General features: G+C 40.1%; 1 protein-coding gene across 2 annotated transcripts in view; it reads left to right on the top strand.

Moving 5' to 3' along the window:
• TSNARE1 (t-SNARE domain containing 1) overlaps positions 1 to 22,299 on the top strand; it is a 356,889-nt gene that overhangs the window by 284,694 nt on the left and 49,896 nt on the right. For both annotated transcript variants that reach the window (XM_066336834.1, XM_066336823.1), the window contains exon 10: positions 15,350 to 15,465. In XM_066336834.1, the coding sequence (XP_066192931.1) occupies positions 15,350 to 15,445 (96 nt within the window). In that variant the 3' untranslated portion in view covers positions 15,446 to 15,465. The remainder of the gene's footprint in view (positions 1 to 15,349; positions 15,466 to 22,299) is intronic.

Below are 22,299 nucleotides of genomic sequence, written 5' to 3'. Positions count from 1 at the left end.
AGTGCCTGAAGGTGGTGGAACTTGCACATCCCCCTGACCTTTTGCTGTGCTGTTTCCATGGGAAGGGCTCACTCTTTCTCCAGCCCCCTCTTTTTATCACCAGCTCAACGCTTCATGCAGCACTTTTTGGCTCTCAACAGGCAGTGGAAGTGCAATAATCTCTCCAAAGGAATCCAGATTTTCCTTTCCCCGGGCCTAGAGCAATCACCAACTCCTTCAAGCATCACCACACCATCAGCTGTCAACCAATGCCATCCAATAAAGCCATCCATGATTAATTATTCTTAAATGACAGCAGCATATTGAAACAAGCTGATAGCTGCTGACAGTGGAAATCCAATTAACCTGAATTACTATCTTGATTGTGGCCCAATTAATGTCATCTGTGCCATGTCAGAAGTGAAGGCTTGGCTAATATAATTGTTTAATTAATTGGTTGCAGGGATTAGTTGATGTGGGACTGCCCTTACACGGACTGCTTTTCTTATTTTTCCCCCTCCCCCTGTGAACATTAAATTTGAGGGAGAAGCATAAACAGCTTTCTGTCTACAGCTTTTTGCTTGAAGTGGATAAGTGAAATTCTGTCTTAAAAACAGTTTGAAAGCTCACAGAGTGTGTAGGGGAGCTTTTAAACTTCTGTATAAAGTCTATTGTGGCCCTTTGTTTCAGTGAGTTTCACTGTGCCTCATCACTGAGATCCAAAGAGATCATGAGGAATTTCTTGGATAGGTTTGAACTGGGATATGATGTAGTTATGACTTCATGATTTCTCTGTCTGTTAAAGCACATCTAGTGAACAGCAGGAAGGTTGGTAATGGTGAGGGGTGGATTTATTTGCCTTTAGAAATAGGAACTTGAGTCAGAAGTGTCTGGGGGTTTGTTGCTCATGGTGTGATATCTGCCTGGTGCCTTGAGATTAGTTCATCTGCTCAGACCTCTTGTGCAAAGACTCTCCTGTGTGACAAATAATTAAGAGCATTAAGAAGTGCATTATGACCACTTTTAGGAATGACTCACGAAAGAAAAGGGTCTGTTGGTGGCTCCTCCAGTTGAAGCACATTACAGCAGCTATTACCACCACCTTTGCCATATCCATTTCCATTCCTCTATCTCTCCTCTGGTCAGCTTTCAACAGCCATAATGCATTTTAAAGTAACACTTCCATTCATAATGTTGTAACTCAATGATCTTTGAGGGTTTTTTCAGCCTAAATAATTCTATGATAATATGGTTGCATAAAGGATGAGATAGAAGTGTAAAAAACCAACTGTGGTCTACGTGTTGCACTGAACCATTTACTAATAATAAGTTGGAGTTTGTGAAGTAGAGCAAGAGAAAACTTCCCTTGATCTTCACCAGAAACTTTAAAATATTCTTAAAAAATACAGACAGGCTCAGACTGATTACCAAATAAGAGGATTAGAATGAGAAAAGGCTCTCTAATGATTTAAAGAAGCTAGCATTAAAAAGTTAAACTTGGTAAATTAATATGTTAAATACAGAGGCTCTGACAAGAAGTGAGGGGAAAATATACACACATCCATACAGATATCTATGTGGGTTTTTCCCTACATGGAGCTCAACTATTTAAGCTCTTGTCATAAATGCCAGGAGAAAAGGGATGGAGAGTTAAAAGCTTTGATCAGCTTCATGTAAAAAAAGCTGGGACACTTCACAAGTTCAGAGGTTCCCTTCACTTCTCCAGACTCTTCAAAAATATCTGGTTTCTTCAATGTCAACGTCAAAAAAATTCCTTAAACGGGACCTCCCTGGAGGTTCTCCAAATAGCATCAGGGCATAATCTCCCATGGAGGTTTCAGTTTAGGTGGAAGTGCTCAGAACTACTTTAGAAACTTTCTCAGAGCTTCAAAACAGTAATTCAGTCCAGTTTTCAGGACTTTGGGAGAACTTGTCGACATGTTTGGGAGGATTTTCAGATCAGCCTTATCCTAAAAACTGATTAATGTCCTCATCTTCTCAGCGGTGGAGGAGAGCCACTCATGACATTTGAAGAAAACCATAGCAAACTGAACTACATAAAGCCCTTTTTAATTTAACTTAGTTGGCAGTTTATTAATTTGTTGTCTGTACGCCTCTAAGAATACTTTCTTTGGATGGTGTGTAACTTAAATTTCTTTTTCTTGGCTAAAAGTTAGTTATGGGTGAGTGACATGTTGCCTTTTGGCTGCATGCCCCAGGCTCCACCATTCTGGAGGATCTTCTCTCTCTGCTGTTTTGTTGATTGGAGGAAATGTTTAAAAGTTGTTTGTTCCTTACACAGCATAACTGGATGGAATAAATGAGCTTTCTAATGTGAATCTGGCTCCAAACTGGCACCATGACAGGAACCATAAACATGGAGATATGCTGGATTTAATACATTTCATTCCGTTCTGCCCCTTTCCATCCTTGCCGTGAGATAAAACTCAGACATGAAGACTGTTTTCACTTCCACCCTTACAGACCTGTGATTTAATTTAATTCTTTCTTTCCAGCCTGTCTTCTCATTGCTGTGAGGGATTGATATGCTCTGTAGGACAGACTGTTGGCACTGTGCTTTGTGACATTCCCAGAGCTCTATTATGTTGTCTATCACAGTCGAGTTATTCCTACACCCTTCACGTAAGGAGCCCTTTGTGCTGGTGGAGCTGACAAGACTCAGCCTAGACACGGGGACTGTGATTCTGACCAGCAAGGTCAGGCTCCAAGGCCATTTGTGAAGCAGCGCTGATATTCCATTGTTTGTTACAATCATCTCTTTCATTCACAATGCATTACAATTTGCAGTTACACAGTGATTTTGACATAGACGCAGGAAACTCTCAGCTTTGATGGCAGTGAATAATTCAGGATGCTCTGGATGCTGTCTCACTGCCAGGGACTGAGGAACAGAGAAACGTTTTCACCTCTGGTCATTCTCAGCAATTGTGTTCATTGTCCCCCTTAGCTTAGATCAGACCAAACTCCACTTTAGGATGTATTTAAGCATGCTGCCAAGAGCTTAGAATGGTTGCTTGAGAGATAAAGGAAGGGACAAAAACTTACTCCTCTGGATGTAAGCTCCAGTGTCATATCCATAACTCTGTTGTGTGACTATGCAATTAAAGAGAAATGCTTTCATCCCAGAAGATTTTAAAGGTTTAAAGTTAGAAATGGCTGAAACAGTTAACCTAAAACAAAACTGAAGAAAAAAACATCCCTATAAAAACTGGATATTAAAAAAACCCCTGGTGTTAGTGTGTTGATCTTGGTAAATAATGGCTCCATCATCACAAGTATCTCTATTTTTTGCTTTATTCATTTAATGAAGTCACATCGCTGATATCATAACATGGAAAATGGGGAATGAAGAAGTTAAATGACTTTAAAATGGCCACATAACAATTTCACAAGAAAAGAAGAGATAGTGCTATATCTGCCTGTACAGTTCCCCTCATCACCTGCTATTTTCAGATTTCCTTTTGCTATTTACATTTAAAAGCTTTTCTTACAAGTCCTGAACTCTGCTCTTTGAATTTCCCTGGATCTCCATCTGTTAACCTGAGCAGCAAACCTCAGGAGAATACTGTCTCACAAGATTTTCCAATACTTGGTGCTTTCCCCTGGAGTCAGAAGTTCAGTATCAACTCAGTCTATCTCCTGCCATTTGTGCATTTAATCCACCAGGAAAATGAAAAAACAGTAGACAGTCCAAATACTCTTCAAACCCTGAAGAAGTTTAATCAAAGGCTTAGATCAGATATTTTGGCAGGCTAACCAGTTCTCTATGGCTTCTAGAGAAAATCAAGCTGCCTCAAATTTAATCCTGTGCCACCACTAAAATGATATGGAGACTCTATTTCTGCTTAGTTTCACTGGTGCTACACTAGATGTGACTTTATCCACTTCTTTTTTTTTTGTGATAGACATATAAGTAAGTAGTAAAATGGAAATATCCTTTTGTCATTTTGCAATTATTTAAGATTCTCAGCTTTTATGTCTCAGCTCTACTTTGAACAGGTGAAGACTCACACTTGTAAAAGTATACATGGGTTTAAGAAGCAGTAAAATAGATTTTAGTCTGTATTAGGCAACGTGTGAGGTTTGCATTCCTTGAGTTCCTAGCAGACAACTTGTCATGTTTCAAAAGGAAGGTTTTCATGCCTGGTCTCTGTGTAATTTTCTCTCTTTTCCATAGCCCTCTGCTCCCAAGTATCCAGCAGAGTGCAAAGGAGCAGCAGGGACATGGTGGATGCCTGTAAAATATTGTCTACACTCTTTGGATTTCGGTACCAGGAGAAAACAAAACAATTTACTGTATTTAGAGGTCTATTTAAAATTCAGTGCAGCAAAAGTTAAGCTCTGTTCTGTGACGTTTCAAAATAATGCGGGGTAGTTTGTGCCTGTCAGCCACTGTTTGACATGCTAATGATGGGAGTAATTTATTAGTAGTAAAGTTAATAATGATGTTAGTGATGTGGTGAGCAAAGTTTGTAGGAAGTAACGTTCTATATTAAATCAATGGGCACAGTAAAGAAAAAAAAATCCCAGTCATATCAATAAATTTAATGAAAACACAGACACTAAACACTGCTTATTATGGTACTGTGACATTTTTGCTCTGGAAATTTATCAGCTCCTAACACTGATATTTTGAGGCATTAATGCCTCGGTATTTCATGGAACCCCTTCCAAAATTTGATTTTACTTGTGATTCCTGGGGCTTGGAGGAGCTTTTTGTGTATCAGTTACTGTGATGTACTGACTTATATTGAGGTACACAGAAACCTTCTGGTGGTAGGGCCAGACCAGCTTAGACTTTCAGATTGCTCTTTGGTGCCTGAAGACATTCACTGAGGATAATTTATCTTTATTACTGGTGAGATTTAAAGGTAAGTTTCAGTTCAAGAACATGATGCCTTGAAGACAGAAAGGCTTTCTTTCAGTCCCAGCATGAGCAATGTTGTTGTACAACAAGAGGAAATGGCCTCAAATTGCACCAGAGGAAGTTTAGGTTGGATATTAAAAAAAAAAAAACCTTCACTAAAAAGGGTTGTCAAGCCCTGGAAAAGGCTGCCCAGTGAAGTGCTGGAGTCACCTCCCTGGAAATGGGACATGGCTTAGTGGTGGCCTTGGCAGTGGTGGGTTAATGGTTGGACTTGAAGGTCTTACAGGTCTTTCTTGACCCAAATGATTCTGTGATTCTTTTTTTACTACCCCCTGCAAGTACCTTTTTTTTCTTTATTTGATGTTTGCATTTGTTTGAGGATATTCATGGCTGATGTTGAAATCTTTTGTAAAGCATTTTATCTTTGTTAGAATTTCCATCTATATTCTTTTTTTGCTATATACATGGTAGTGAGGAGAAATTCTTAAATTATTTGGACTAGAGTCTCATCAGAGTACACTGGAGTTAAGCCAGACTAAATGCTTTTTTTGGCTCTGATTCTTTTAAAATTCTACAGTTTGACCTGGTTGTTGTTGGCAAAAGGAGACAGTCTGGGGGCAGCTCAGGTGTTTTTGGGAGCAGAGATTGAGCTGGTTCAAGAATTAAGACTTTCTGCCCTGAAAGAGAAACTGATGATGTACAGACCTGATAAGTGAGGTTGGTCAAAGGCTGGGTGAACTTATGGGCTGAAAATGCTGAGATTGGCAGCACAATGAGCCAAAATCTGTCATTTCCAATCCTTCCAAGTAGTCCCATTCACAGAATAATATAATCTGACTAACCAACACAGCTCAGCAGGAAGGTTTTCTTGGAGCACTGCACAGCTTTAATGTGGTCAAATCATTCTCTCTCTGCTCTGCTCCCGTGCAGTGTTTTTGGTTTTGAATTGTTGGGGGAGTTCAGTTCTCTCTGAATCTGCCTGTGTGGGACTTTCAAGCATCTCAAAGTGGTTTCTGCACAAGTGTAAGCGTTTGTTTTGCTGCATTGGGTGAATTCTGATTTGGGAACTGCAGTCTCTGGTGTTTCAGGTGCACACACCAGTCATTACCTGCTTTAAATTGCTGGCTGGCTCTGCTGTGTAGAACTCAAGCAGCTGCCAGAGGTAGGTGGCTTCATTCCAGAGCTGGTAAAAAGATAATCCTCTTTATAGCGAATTTGTAAATCACGTTGGAGGTTTGATGCCTTGAAAGGCGTGCTAGAAATGTAAGCCATTATCATGTGTTATTACAAATGATGTCTCAGCCATTGGAAAAACAAGTGTATTAGGAGAATATTAAGATTGCTAATTCAAGCATTCAGAAGGTAGAAAATGCAGCAATTAAATCTGTTTGTACAGGCTCAACATCAGCCCCTGTCAGCTTTTAGGCAAACCAGCACAGAAAGCATTGTGCTGCCATCCCCATCCTGATAGATGTGGCAGATGGTGGAAATGATCTCAAATTTTGGAACTAGTCAAGAGTGTCCATGAATGAGGGCTTTAGAGATGTCATGTCTTTCCTAAACTGAAGGAAAAATTCCCCAAATCAATAGAATTAACATCCTCATCAAAGGGACAATCCCTTTTTTCCCTATTCTTCCTTCCACAGGACAGGGGAAAATGGTTTCAAGTTGCACCAGGGGAGGTTCAGGTTGGATATTGGGGAAAATTCCTTCACTGAAAGAGTGGACAGGAATTGGAACAGGCTGCCCAGGGACAGGGTGGACTCAACATCCATTTTAGTGTTCAAAGAACAAATAGATGAGGCACTCCTTCATATGGTTTAGTGGGCAAGGTGGTGATCGGCCAAAGGTTGGACTCGATGGTTTTGGAGGTCTTTTCCAACCTTAATAATTCTGTGATTTTCACCCAAAGCAGGGAGGGACTAGAGGAAACATTTCCATTATCTTTTTCAGGATGGGATACCTTGGAAATTTTTTTAGTTGTTTTTTCCTTTGATTTGGCTGGCATATTTTCATTTCAAAGAAATAGGTTGGGGTAGATTCCAGGCATGGAAAACCCAATCCTGGATGGTTGTTCCTGGCTAGTGAAGTGGCAGAAAACACAGTCTTGCAGTAGGCTTTGCTGAGGAATCATACCTGTAGATTCATACAACTTGTCTTCATCTGGGATGGATCATAGAAACATGAGGAATCATGGAATAGTTTGTGTTGGAAAAGACCTTAAAAATCATCCAGTTCATCCCCTCAGCCATGGGCAGGGACCTTTCCACTAGATGAAGTTGCTGAGGGCCCCATCCAACCTGTCCTTGAACACTTCCACAGATGTATGCAAAGAAAATTAAATAATGAGAAGGGGATGATGAAGAGACTTATGGGGAATGGGAAAACTGCACAGAATTAGTGGAAAGCAGCAAATCCATAGACACAGCACCATAAGGGGAAGCGTGGAATCAGTCCAAATGACATGGAAATGAAGGCCTAAAAACAATATGTCAAAGCCAAGTGATCTATTTCCTTGCTGCTGTGGGCTGGCCTTTCCCTGTCACTCTCGTATCTTCTGGGTTTTATTCATATGTAACTTGTCTACTTTGTTCTAATTTAAAAACACTGTAAGTGCTTAATAATATTCCTGGCCTTTTCTAGGCTGCCTGCAGAAGCAGTGATATTTGATAGAAAATTCATTGTAGCTCTATAAGGAAGCCATACCATAAAGGTCACCAAATTTGGTCAGTGCATTTTAATTTGTACACACGTTAAAGGTCATGTTCCTCCCTTCCACTGCAATAACACAGGGTGTTTACTCTCTTATCAGAGCTGATTGTGTGTGGCTTAGCTAAGGAATCTGATCAATGCAAATGGAATATGAAATTAGAATAATAATAATAGTAATAATAATAGTACCGTTGCAAGAGTAAGGGGATTTTTTTTCCCCTGTGTATGTTTACATAATTCTCAGACATAGTCACACATCGTCAAGATCTGGCTTTCTGCTGTGTTGCTCCAATATTTTCTTTTCCTCTCCCATGAGAATGCCCCAGCCTTCAGCAGAGTTTCTGCTATTGTCCATTGGAATGGCAACAGTTTCAGATTCATAATATCATCTCTGTATAAACACGTCCAAACGTAATTAAGAACCTGGGCTCTCAAGTCAGCAGACCTCAAATTAGCTTTCAAAATGCATATTAAGAGCATAGACAAATGCTTTCATGAAATTCCAAATGACCTCTGAGGTCAGGGTGAACAAAATTGTATGAACCTCTTTAATGTCACAAAACTCTCTACAGAGATTTGCATATAAAATGAACCATTTTATGTCAAACAGATTTGTTAATCTTACAATAAAAGAAGCAGCACTTGAAAATTAATCAGGGTGGGTTTTCATTGCCCAAAAGAGGCCCTTAAAAGGACCTGACCTGATAACTGGAGGCTGTTATTGTGTGGTTTCTAAATTTATTAATTTTTGTTTTTTATCTGCTGAATGGGTTTGCAGGAAATAAATTTCCAGAGCAGACTAGTCTGAAATGGTCTCTTTGCTGTGGTAGTGGAATTGTACTTTCAGAAGTTCTTGCAGTCCTGGCACTGCTCAAAAATGCTTCATGATTTGTTCTTTATTTTAAAATTGTTTTTGAAATATGGGTGAGCCTTCCTGTGAGTAAAATGGATTGTCTTATTGAGTCTGTTGGCTCTGAGCACATGGGTTGATATTTGTTTGCTTACACAATGACCTAAGAAATGATAATGGAGAAATGGTCCTTTTTCACTTCGGGGGCAGATTCTTGCCCAAACAACCAAACTGAAAAGCTCAGGGGATTTCCAGGCCTGTTCCCAGTCCCTGCTCCCAAACTCTGGAAGCACTGGAAGAGGCTGCCCACGGAGGTGGTGGAGTGAGTGTTCCTGGAAGTGTTTAAACACCTGTGGATATAAAACTCGAGGACATGGTTTAATGGTGAGCATGGTGGTGCTTGCTGGGTTGAAGGTTGGACTTGGTGATCTCAGAGGTCTTTTCCAACCTTAACAATCCCATTTTTTCTGTAAGTGTTTATATTATTTAACATTGCAGGAGGGAGAGGCAGAGTCAGGTGGTCTTGGGTTAAGCCTCTTAGGCAAAGCTTTTCGTTACTGTCCTCATCCTTATCCCAGTGCTGAGACCTGGAAGTGGTGGAATAAAGGTGGGGTACTGAAGAGATTAATTTAATTAATCTCTAATGAACGCAACCTGCCCAATTTTGTCCTGCAGAAGACCTAGAAAACTCCCCAGCCATGAAGCTGTAGGGTGTAGCTCTGCTCTGAAGTGGTGTCATATGCTCTGATGTTCCCAGAATAGAGCAGCTGTTCTAGTACAAATCCCTGCCTGAACTAAAATTCCTGTTTTTAGGGATTTTCACCTCCTTTGTGGAGGCAGTTGAGAAATCTCAACCTCCCTGCCTTACAGTCCATAATGTAATCATTCCACAAAGGGTGGAGAAGCTCAGTGCTGCTTTTCTATTTGTGAAACAAGTGCTTTTTTGTTTGGTTGGTTGGTTGTTTTTTTTCCATTCAATATAAATACAGGAAAAACAGTTTCCTTTAGCCTCTTCTATTATTTATGCTTGGCCTCAGCTAGTTTTTGAATCTTTAGCAAGAAAGCATTTTTTTTCTTCCTTGTAAATGTGTTTGCTTAGGAATTTCCAAGATGAAACTTATTTTTCTGGGCCTGGGGCTGTAATGGGCTTTAATGGGTTTTAATTACTTAACTATCTGTTGTGACATAATTAAAATATCTTTCAACATTTTAGCCCTAAGAAATAAATATCTTCTAGGCTGTAAAGTATGACTTGCAGCTTAATTTTTTGAAACAATGAGGGAAAGGTTTCTTCCAGGCTCAGTCACATCCAGTTTGCCTGTCAATATAAAGTGCTTCTCAACTGTGTCCCTAAATACCCTTGCTCATTCCTTCCCTGCTTTTCACTCCTATTTCACATGTGTGTTTAAAGAGCCTCTGTCAGGATTAAAATATATCTTTACTTATTTTACTAAAAAACCCTGAGAGCCCGGAAAAAAAATAACTGTAAAAAGCCATTATATCTTGCTACAGGATTGGAATTTTTTCATGGTCCCATGTTGCGTTTTTTTCATCTTGGGAAAATGTGTACAATGAAAATAGATTACCTGCAATTTAATCAACAAATTCTAGGTGTTATGGGAAATGGACTTACAACAGGTTGGGACAGAGCTGTAAAACCAGAGCAGTGCTGCAGCATAGCATTCAAGGTTTAGAATAAGCTAAGATAATTAAAATGAAATCAGATAGTGGGCTTATAATTATTTCTCATACATTTTCCAGCAGAAGATAATCTTGTAGCTTTGAACTTTACCCAAATTCAGCCTGAAATTATTTGTTGCGTTGATTTCTCTATCTCTATTTAAATACTTATTTTAACAGATAGTTAAAAGGAGTCAGTGTTTTCCAAGGTGGAGTTCCAGGACACGTTTCCCTGGGAGAAACAGGGTTTTGGGGAGGTTTTGTTAAATTCCAGCAGCTCCTATATGGGGACAGATGATTGCAATTTAATGAGAAAACATGGAGAAAGCAGCCATAGATTTTTGTGACCTCCAGGAGTGTTTGGCAAAACCTCCAGGTCTCTGGAAAAAAAACAAAAAACAAAAAACAAACAAAAAAACCAAAAAAAAAAACAAAAAAAAAAAACCACCAAAAAACCACCCAACCAACCAACCAAAAAAAAAAAAAAAAAAAAAAGAAAGAAAAACAAACAAACAAAAAAAATAATAAAAAAAAAAAATAAAAAAACCCACAAAAACACAGGTAAAACAGTTATTCCCTCAGGTTATCTGGATACTTTTTGAAGTTGAAGTGAAGACCCTCTAAATTTAGTTTATACTAAAAATGCCTTTCAGGTCTTGATCCATCTGTTGTGCCAATGATCTTGGGTTTGTCTTGTCCACAAACATCTAACTCCAAGTGCAGGTGGAAGATTCTGGGCAAAATGGTCTTAAAATTGCTTCTGTGAGCAATCATGGGTGTAGTTGCAGGAACTGAGAGGAGGTCGCATTGCCTCAGAGCTCCCAGGAAAGCCAAGGAAGATAGGCAATGGGAATAATGCACAGTGTGAGAGAAAGATCCTCAGCAGCTGAGGGGAGAAAGAGCTGGGGAAAGATGAGTGAAATCCACTGTGTATTAGCTGGAGGCGTGGGAAATGCTGCAAAAATGCAAAGCTCCCTGAAGGATTGTGCTGTAGCAGAAATGATTCATTTTACAGGTGGCCTGGCTTTTTTGTGGGTTGTTTTGGTTGGGTTTTTTTTCTTTAATTTTTCCTTAACTTTTCTGTGGCTGTGGTTCTGTTATTCTGAGACTGCTAAAATTGTGGCAGAAACCTTGTAGTGTCTGTCTCAAGGCGGTCAGGAACTTGTCCTGGTGAGAAATCCTTATTGCAGGTTTGGAAACAGTTTTCCATTTCCATGTAAGTGTAGATTAACTTCGATGCAAGAGGCGGCATCATGAATCACATTTGATTTTTATTCTTTTTTTTTTTTCTTTTTTTTTTTATCCCTTGATAAAACTGGAACTCTCTTGAGATCAGCTGTACTTTCACCCATGGAATGTGTCTCTACTTCCTCCACTTAAAATGTATATAACCCAATGATTGCATTGATGTTTGGGATGGAAAACATTAATTATATGATTCTGTTGTCATGGAAACCCCATTAAAAAAATTAGGATCTTTACATTAAGTGAGAGCTTTGCGTGGTCTCATGTGAACATGACTTTGGATAGATGTCCTAAGGAAACTTGAGTAGATAAGTAAAATTTCTAAATATGTATGATGAATGCAGCATAATAATTATTCCCTTACTGAATAAGGCAGAAATGCAACTTTAGAGCGAGGGCAAAGGTTGATCCCTGTAGATGCATCCATGGAAAACACAAACTCTGGAATTTCTTTGCTGCTCAGTGCTTACATTTCTGAGGCTGCTGTGTTTTCAGCGTGCAATGTGTACCTCGGGGTTCTTAAAAAAACTCTTTGAAAAGCTCATTAAAAGGGATTTGTTTATTTTTGTCTCTCACTTTCCTTCAAGAATGGCAGTGGGGCATTAAGACACCGTTTGTAATCTGAGTTTGGCAATCAAACTCTGTAAACCTAAACTAGGGATAAGAAGCAGAGTTAGTTAGATGTAATATTATTATTAAAGTTGTTTATTAGTGTGTATTTGCATAATACAAGTGAGTATGCCCATACCACAGTCTGCAGATCCTGTCTGGGGAAGAGGCTCTGTTCAACACATTCTGTGCCTGCGTCTTTCTCCTCTGATAAAGGGAGGGAAAGAGGCTCAGGAGCTCACAGAAATTCAGGCTGGTCTTCTCCACAGGACAGGCTTGGTGAGCTCCACGGGGTGTCATAAAATCATAGAATGTTCATGTTGGAAAACACCTCCAAAGCCATCAAGTCCAGTCTTTGTGACAAGCCTCACTGAAGGGATTGTTTCAAGGCCCTTCCTGAAGCAAAGTGTGCACTTGTCCAGTGAAGGGGCTGCTGCTATTGCTTCTATATCAGTATTTTTCTAAGTGACAAAAGCCGGGAGGCTGGGATCCTGCCACTCTTCCTCAGGATCTGTAGGGAAGATGGTGTGTCCAAAAGGGGATCAGAAGCTGCTTCTACAGCTCCACCAGCATGTACAGATCTATGGCTGGAGACTAAAGCAACTCCAAGAATTCAACATTTTCCTTATTGAAATGTAAATTAAGAAAAAAACAAAGCAAAACAAAACAAAATTAAACAACAACAACAATTAAAAAAAAAAAAAAATAAACCCCCCAAAACCCCCAGAAATAGATAAGAGAATCCTGCCATGGGTTTTATATCTGTGAAGGACAGTTATACTAAATATGCTAGGAGGTATTTTAAAGAGCAGGAATTACCCTGACTTGCCAACCAGGACAAGCTCATAAAATGTGAACCAAATCCCAGGATTCAGACTGGGCTGCATCTCTCCTGATCAGTCTCAGTCTGTTTATGGTTTTGTTGGTTAAAAGCAAGGAAAAAGGGGAGGGAGAAGAGACTGTGCAAATGCAAAATAAGAGTGACTCGGACTTTGTAGTGCTGGAAAGAGGAAAAGGGAATCTCTCTGCAAAGGGAATGATGGAAAAGCCATGTGAAGTGATAACTGTGCAGTCTTTGAAGCTCTTAATGGGACTATTTGAGAATTCTGCTTTAAGCTAAATGACCCATTAGCATCCTCTGCTGACCAAACACAGGCTCTGACGTTTTACAAGTGGACAAGGACATCCAAGTGCCTTTGAAAATCTGCAGTTTGAAGCAGTGGTTTCCTGGTTTGACTTGGAATTAATGTACGTTAAAATTAAAGGGGAAACAGTAGCAAGTCTCTTGTCTCATGGGCTGAGCTTACAGGATGCACTGCAGTTACTCCTGAAGAAATTAAAGTGTCGGGTGATGATGCACTATGAAGAAACATCCTCTTGTGTGTGGAAAAAAAACCGCCAAAAAACCAAAACAACAAAAGTTAAAGAGAATCAGAGAATCGTAGAATGTTTTAGGTTGGAAGACACCTTAAAGATAATCTCATTCCAGCCCCTGCCATGGGCAGGGACACCTTCCACTATCCTGGGTTGCTCCAAGCCCAGTCCGACCTGGCCTCAAACACTTCCAGGGATGGGACACCCTATGCCAGGGCCTCCCCACCATCACAATAATTTCTGTGAGCCTTTGCTCACTCATATTTTCCCCCACAAAGTCACAGTCAACTGATGGAAAGGAGTGAACAAATCTGTGCTCCAAAGTATGGGTTTTGGGAAGAGGAATAGTGTCCCCTCACACACTCCCTCCTAGCACATATGACAAGGAGATCCCTCTTCAAATATGCACTCATATGCATTCATATGGAATGATTTATTTAAAACACTTTTTTTTTCTCTTCCAAATCAAAGAAAAGCTATCTGTCTGAATGACTGAAAAGCTGATGATTCACTGATTATCTGCTAGGGAGGCAGGACAGTACAGTGTTTTAAGGTGAAAAAAGTAAGAATATGGAAATCCACACTTAGATAAAACCACCGGTTTGATTGGTGGTTGGTTCTGGAAGCCAGGACAGGCCATGCATCACTGTTCCCTGCTGGAAGTGCTTCTCCAGCTTGTTCAGGCACTGAAAGGGAATGAAGGACAGGATTTGGAGCACCAATGGAAGAGATGAGTCTCCTGGTTTTTGCAGTGTAAGAGACCAAAACATCCCTGGAACAGAAGAGCTGGGGAACAATGGCTCTGTGGGAAATACAGTGCAGAGAGATGGAAAGTAGTTGGAGAAGGATCCAAGGCAGACTAGGAGACCTGATTGCGAAAGGAAAGGAAAGGAAAGGAAAGGAAAGGAAAGGAAAGGAAAGGAAAGGAAAGGAAAGGAAAGGAAAGGAAAGGAAAGGAAAGGAAAGGAAAGGAAAGGAAAGGAAAGGAAAGGAAAGGAAAGGAAAGGAAAGGAAAGGAAAGGAAAGGAAAGGAAAGGAAAGGAAAGGAAAGGAAAGGAAAGGAAAGGAAAGGAAAGGAAAGGAAAGGAAAGGAAAGGAAAGGAAAGGAAAGGAAAGGAAAGGAAAGGAAAGGAAAGGAAAGGAAAGGTGGATAGTGGCAGTAATATTAACATCATCTCTCCTGTGAGAATATTGCTTCAGTTGTAAGGAAGATTAAGGGTCTTGGAATAAAGCAACTGGTTTGTCACACTGAGATGATGTTATCAACTCTGGTGGCTGAAGGACTGGTTGATGTAGTCTCAAGGAAAATATCCAAGTTAAAGATTTCACCGAAGTCCCTTTTTTTGTGTGTGTACTGGATAACAAGGCTGCATACTCTGCAGGATCATGGAAACACCCTTCTAATCCACCTATAAAGGAGGAAAGGGAATTGAATTATCTGCAATGATTTTAAATAGGAAGAAATAACATCACATCCATGGAGAGCATCAGGAAGACTGATTGAAGTAGTAACAGACATCAAAATTAAAACCTTGTAGAATCTCTTTTACCATATCTGAAAGTGACTGAGATCAGGGTGGTTAACACTGGAAGCACATTTGCCTGCCCTGTGAACAGCCCACATCAGTGCTTGTCTCAATTCCATTGCACAGCAGAGTGGAGAGGGAACACTTTCTCTCACAGGGGACAGTTTTCTCCTGGCAGCCAGATGCAGCTCTAGCACCCCCAGACCAAAACCAAACTGAGTGACCTTACCCAAGTCCAGCCCTCCAAGCAGAGCCTGGACATTTAGTGTGACACAATGATTTAAGCAGGAAGAAAGTTGTGTAGGAAAAGGGGATTGCATTCAGGAGAAAGAATCTGGACTATCCAGAAGGATAAATCAGTCCAAAAATACAGAGAAATTCTCTACATCGCTCCAGCTTGTTCCAAACTACTCTTTCAACAGAAAAATAACATTTCTTTGTGGATTTAATCTCCATGAATAAATTTCCTTGTCTTTCTCCCCTCAGCTACGAGCCAGGAAGATGAAGTGCTGCCTTCTCTCCATTGCTTTGGCCGTCCTGCTGCTCATTGTCATAATCATCGTGGTCTCTGTCAAGCGCTGACCCGGAGAAGGTTTGCACAGGTAAAAAAAACCCTTTAGCCAAGTCTTCCATCATACTCTGTAAGGTGCCTGAAAGACAGTTGAGGAAGCTGATCACAGTAAGAAAAAACAATTATCTTCACCTGCAGAGTCAGGTCTGGCACACTAAAATATTTTCTTTTAAAGGGTATTATAAATATTCTTAATGGAGCCTTAAAATTAAGGCAAGGTGATATTCCAACAAAACAACATATGACCCTTTCCTCTGCTGTTTGTGTCGTGTTTGATTTTACATGAATCTCATAGCAATGCTTGCTAGTGGATCCAGTTTATTAGGATTAGGAGTTAGGGATGAGGAAGCAGTTTTAAAGGCTCCAGGGTGAAGCATGGCCAGGGGCAATCCAACAGCCCAGATGTGTTCCCAAGCTTTTATCTTCTGAGATGTTCCAGAGACCCTCATGAGGAGCAGGAAGACAAACAACCAGAGATTTCAATAGGGATGAAAAAAAAAAATGGATTTTTGGTGATCTTTGCTCTGGATCTACACCTAGAAAGGATATTGGTCTCTAGTAGGAGGATTGAGCTGTAATCTTAGGAATATAGGTGAGATACCAAAGCAACTTCTTCCTATTAGTGAAGTTTCAACTATAGCATGTTTGCTTTGTAAAAGAAAATGTGTTTTAAATGTGAAGTATAAGACACAACTTTTTTTTTTTTTTTTAATTTATTTTTCTTTCTTTTTCCTCATTGCCCTCGGAGAATATCTCATCAGTTATTTGTGATATTCTCTTTCTGATGAAAGCATGTCAGGGCGTCTTCTTCTTCAGAAGGTTACCAGGCCATTTTTTTAAGGGGAGAATATCAGATTTACAGATTTCCTATCCCCCAAAAGGGGGCCTGTGTGGCTGCTGCCAGGGCAGGGTCCCATCTGGTAAAGTCAGAACGCAAAAGCAGCACTGGGACTTTTCCTGCAGACAGCAAATCTCCTGTGAAACTACTCTCTGGAAAGCATGAGTCTTCTAAAGTGCCTTCTGTCCACTGGGAACTAAAAGGGGTTGGTTCAAAACCATCATAAAAAGATGATTCTTCACAGTTCTTAAGCTTTGACCCTTCTGCCATGACATTGCAGCCATCAAAAGCTGGGTACAAGAAGGAATTGAAAAAAAAAAAAAGAGCCTGTTGAAGGATGTCAAGAACCATCTCACTGGTTTTGATTTTGATATTTTGATGAGGATGATCACAAACCCAACATCATTGCTAGGAGAAATGGATACAAATATTTTACTACACTTGAATCTTTACTTACGTGTTTGGCCAGCCCTGAAGTGAGGATGGTGTTAGTGAAATGGACCTTTAATTGACTGAACGTCAATGTTCTTACAGCATATCTATCTATCTATCGATCTATCTATCTATCTATCTATCTATCTACCTATCTATCATTTCTATATTTTAATCCCATTTTTATAGAAGAGACACTGCTTATGGGTGCTAACAGGGATCTGTCCTGATAATTTAAATCTAGAGCAGCTACAATAATTTTAATTGCATTACTCTGCTTTTACTATGCATTAGTTTGGAAATGTGTTCCATCAGGATAATCTGTAATATCACACAATTTCTTTTAATATAGTTAAATATTCCTATCTACTGGAAATTACAAATCTTACCATCAGTTAACTACATCTAGACACATTTTAATCAAAATCCCTTTAGTGGAGAAAGTCGGAGAACAAAATATTCTTACAACAAAGCTCCATTGGAAAGCTAAAATTAATCTCCTGTTATGAGATCCATTTCTTGAGGGAAGTGAACCTAGAGATATTAATGAAAGCCCCAGGAAAAATATCATGCTCTACTTTTCATCATCAGTTGTGAAACTAATTATTGAGCTTCTAAAACAAGAGTTACTCTTCAGCAGTAGAACTGGAGGCAGGACCTGCATTGAGTTATACTGGAATAATGATGGTTTCTGATCTTTATAAATGGTCCTTAATCTTGGTTAGCCCTAGTGGTGAGCATCAGATCTCATATTTATGTTTTGAGGATTTCTAAACCAGAATGTTTTCAGAGTTTCTGTGTCCATAGTGATGGATGAAATTCTATTCTGAATTCTCATGCAAACAGATTTTTTTAAAAATCCATGTTTTTTAAAATATCAGTGGATATAAAGACTACCTCAAGAAAAAGGTTCATAAAAAGCTCTTTTACACACTTATGGAGATAGGGAACAGCTGGAGTTTAATGTGTAACAGTTCTGCATGACTTCAGACATAATAAAGGGAGGAAAGCAAGTGAGGGAACTAATTATTAATACTCTAGTTGGCACAAGACATATCACTGAATAAAATCTCAAGTTTTGTAATGACTGGCAAGAACTTCCACTTAACCTCTTCCCAGAATGTTTGTTCCATGATGGATTACTAAGGAGTCAAAAGACAAACCCCCCATCTACTCCATTCCAGTGGTTTAAATCCCATTTGCAGGATATTCAAGTAAGGCTTCTTTAGCTTTCATGGCTGTTGATACGAAATATGAAGGTCACTATTCAGTGAATTAAAGGAATTATGCCATTAATATCTACGATTGGTTAATTAATAATATGATCAGTATTTGTTGTTTTGATCATTAGCATATAAAACTTGTTTGTTTGTTTGCTTGTTTTTAACTGGTGGATGTTTCTGCTTTTGCAATAACGACACTAAATCAACAGTCCTTCTCAAATGCAGAATTTTTTCCCCACACCACAGGACAGACAAGCCCATTCCTTCTGTAGGGGAGATCACCTGATGAACCTTGCAGAGTAAAAAGCAGTTTTCCCTGTGAGTTTCCCAAGCAGTTGTGCCATCACAGTGCGTGCAGAGGGAGAGAGCAGCTGTTCAGGAGAGCTCCCAGCACTGACTTTTGCCTGTCGAGGGCCCTGCCATAAGTGTGTCACTGCTCCCCTGGGGCAGTTTTGTCTGGCAGAGAGAAAGAGAAAAGCATCCACAGTGAATGCAGAGAAGCTCCTGAGGACTTGTGTCTGTACATTTGTTTGCTGACACCTCAGGAAAATAGCCCAGGAACTTTTGGGTCACACTGTGCACTTCTTGGAGCAACACTGCAGCTGCTCTTTTTTGCTGTTCCATCAGCATCAGCGAACATTTAACAGGACAATATAGCAGGAGCAGTCAGAAAGAAGCTTTTTTGTTGACAACAGCTTTGGAGAGTGTCAATATTTCAGCTAGACAGACCTTCTGTGCCCTTCTTTTGACTCATTTGCATGAGTGCACACTTATCCCAAGTGACAATCAAGACTGTTGGAATTCCACGTTTTGAGCCTTCTTTATAGGAAAATAGAGGTGGCAAACTTTGAGAAGGATGTTGCATGTATGTGACAGCTGGAAATTATGGTTTCCAATGACAACTTTGTCACCTCAATCCCATTAGACAAAGAAAGAGAGAATGAATGATGACTTGACTGTTCTTGGAAGAAATCATTACAGTAGATGCCTTCACCTTTACCAAGACACATTTCTGTCAGCCAGAGACTGAGCACACAGGTTTTGCCATATAGATTCCTTAAGTCTTGCGGGCTGTGACTCCTCAGATTTCCCAGTGTTCAGCAGCTTGAAGCTCAAAGCCTTCCTTATAATGGAGACAAGTTATTAAATCTTTAATGGACATTGATTAATTTAGTTTTTGATCATTTGACCACTTGGATTTTGAGCCATCATCAACGTTTAAAATATTAACTATCCTGAGTGAGGAGCTGCGCTCTGATTATAGTCTCCATGTAATCTGGAATGTACAGACATAAAATCCTTAGAATCATAGAATGGTCTGTGTTTAGATGGCACCTTAAAAATCATCCAATTCCAAACCCCTTGCCATGGGCAGGGACACCTTCCACTATCTCAGGTTGCTCCAAACCCCATCCAGCCTGGCCTTGAAATTTCCAGGGATGGGCAACCACAGCTTCTCTGGGCAACCTGTGCCAGGGCCTCACCATCCTCACAGTAAAAATTTTCTTTCTAATATTTCAGTTAACGTCTTGGACAGTGTCTCCTTAATTGGGCTGTAGTCCATGTAAAAAAGTTCTAATCAGGCTCCAAGTATGTGTTTCCTGAATATGCAACTGTCTTCTTTTGGATTTAAATTTAATTATCATAGAAAAATAGAAAATATTGGTTTAGTTTTGATAATTTTTCCCCTCCCTCACAGTTACAGCTTTCCTTGCGTAATTCATTTATGGGGTTCTAATGTGGTTAAAGTGTTTTATGTAACCTGATCAATGAGGATGAGGTTCAGACAGCTGATTTTACACAGCCCATCCTTGGTGCTTGTTTTTCTTTCAGACCTTATGCTTTTTGAGTTGGCTGGATTATTTTAGTATCTCGTGCACTACACTGTCCCTGTGTGCTGTTCCTCTTGCTGCCAACAAATTCAGTCACAGCCCCTGTGTGTCAGGGTCGGGAGGGTCAGGATGGCAGAGAGGGAAAGACTGACAAGAGCCTTTGTGGCATTTGGCGTTTGCAGGTCTGTTGTTCCTTCCGAGCAGGAAACAATCTGGGCACCCTCTTCTGACAGACACAGCAGAAATTCTGACATTTGCCTGGTGCATCTCTCCCTGGCCCTGTCAGGTTGCTAAAGCACAGCAGTTCCCACCCAGTGTTGAACAGAGAAATAATTTAACCTTAGGAACTTTGTAAATAAAGGCAAAGTGAAGAGAGTTTTGTTTCATGGTATTGGTTTTGCTCTTTAAATTGTTATCACAGGGCTTTTCTTTGTGTCTCTGTTTTCACCACACATCTATATGTGGCTTAATACGTGAGTGGCTGAGTTTTAAACCTTGTTTCAATCTTTCAAGCTCCTTACAGGTCATAATATTTTTGGCAGCTGTCATTGAAATCTTAAAATAATTCACCCTCTGCCCTGGCTGTGGTATTGCTGCCGTGTTTGCTGTGCAGCACAATCAGGAATCAATAGCTCTGTAATATTTTTCCCCCCTGTATCCTATTACGTTGATAAAGTTCCTACATTTAGAGTCAGGTGTCAATTCTTGTCATTTCAGTTCTTGTCTTTTAGCCTGTAATTAATTGCTCGGATCCTGGCATCCTTGCTCAATTGTTGCTCTGACAAGAAGACTGAAGTACATCCTGATTCTGCAGTAACTTTTTGCTTCAAATTTAAGTGAGTCAAAAATGAGACCTGAATTTTCACTGAATAGTATATAATGGGCCTGGGTTTATAGTTTGGTCCAATTTCTTAAATTAGGCTAACATTTGTATTCTTTAAGACTTTCCTGATTCCAATGGCCACATCTCCACTTCTCTCTGCTAAATTATTTCCCTGACAGCACAATAAAAATGTGCTGCCAGAAATGTACAGAAGAGAGAAATATTACTAGTAGGAAAAAAAATATTAACAGACAAGAGTCTGCTTTGTACAAAAAAAAAAAAAATCCTCAAAATAACTGGGCAAGAAAGGGAGAAGTGCCAGGAAATAGGCAGATTCCTTTCTAAGAATTTCTCTGAGTCTTTAGTATTGGGACAAACCTTCAAACAGATTAGTGTTTTGATGGCACATCACACAATCAGGTTACTGTGTTTTAATGCATTTCAGATTATGATTGTTGCCCATCTTATGGTCCTTGACCTTTATCAGTATCACACAATGCCAGGTCATTAACTCTGTGAGAGTGAAGGGAGGATGTGTCACATTCCTTTGCTTAAGAGCCGATGTGCAGATAGTTCCTGCAGCTCAATTAACTCGAGTTCATTGATTTGATTCCAAAGTCAGTAGGACTTTGTACAAGCCAGCAGCTTTCTTCATCCCATCTCAGGTTTCTTTGCCATCAGTAGGAAAATGGGATACTCCCACTGAATGCACAATGCTGACCCTTCTGATGGATACCAAGTCTCTGATCTTCAACTTCCCAAAGCTCTCTGAATTCAGACACTAATTATTTATGCTTCGTAACTCCTTTAGAGTTAAACCATCCTGACACACCTCTAAGGACCTGGAAGAAGAGGGTGATTTTCAGCACTTTCAGTTTGAACTGTGGAACAGCACAAAAAATGGATGCACTGATTCAGACCAATGGTTTTTCTTTCGCTTACTGTCCTATTCACAGATGTTTAAGGAAATAACTTGTGAAAAGTTGATATTTCAGCTAGAATTGTGGACAATATCAGCCCAAGTGTGGCATTAGATCACTAAAATTTCAGTTTAAACTTGGAAAAGATTGTTATAAATCTAGAATATTTGAATGAGTCAGTGCCAAGTGACCTCTTCCCTATGGATAGTCTCAGTTCCTCAGGAGCAGTGATGTCTGAGGGAGCAGTTGGTGCTCAGCTCAGGGAGCAGTTGCAGTGATTAATGGCTCAGGAGGGTTCTCTGAGGCATAAATCAGTAGCCCCAGGAGAAGGGAAGATTAAACTCTTTGTAGGAGCAACACAGAGGCAGAAACTGCTCTCACGTCACTGCACCATTATCAACTGATGTTTTCAGCTGGAATTATCTGTCTCATCGAGCCCCAAAGCTGCAGTGAGCTTCTGCTGTGGTGAGGGACAAGAGCAAAGATCAGCACAAGGGAGTCCCTCATTCATCCTGCTGCCCAGGGGCTGTGGAGTGACTCGACTTGCAGTGAAGTCAGCTTGGGAAGGCGTGTGGTTCTTTTTTATAAAGCTCAAGCAGTGAGCTCCTCTCTTGAGAAAAATTCCCCTTGGCCTGGGAGTGATGGGGACATGGATGAGAGTCCTGTCATGGGGTGCAGAACTTTGTGTTTGGGGGAACAGGGATGGCCAGTTCTGCATTGACCCAACAAATGCCACAAATTCTGTATATTTTGTCATTATGCCAGTTATCTCAACTGGATGGACATTGCCTGTAGAT

The sequence above is a fragment of the Sylvia atricapilla genome, chromosome 1, assembly GCF_009819655.1.
Source record: "Sylvia atricapilla isolate bSylAtr1 chromosome 1, bSylAtr1.pri, whole genome shotgun sequence".
NCBI classification, from domain to species: domain Eukaryota; kingdom Metazoa; phylum Chordata; class Aves; order Passeriformes; family Sylviidae; genus Sylvia; species Sylvia atricapilla.
Note: the sequence above shows the minus strand (reverse complement) of the source record. Positions and strands in the feature narration are given on the sequence as shown.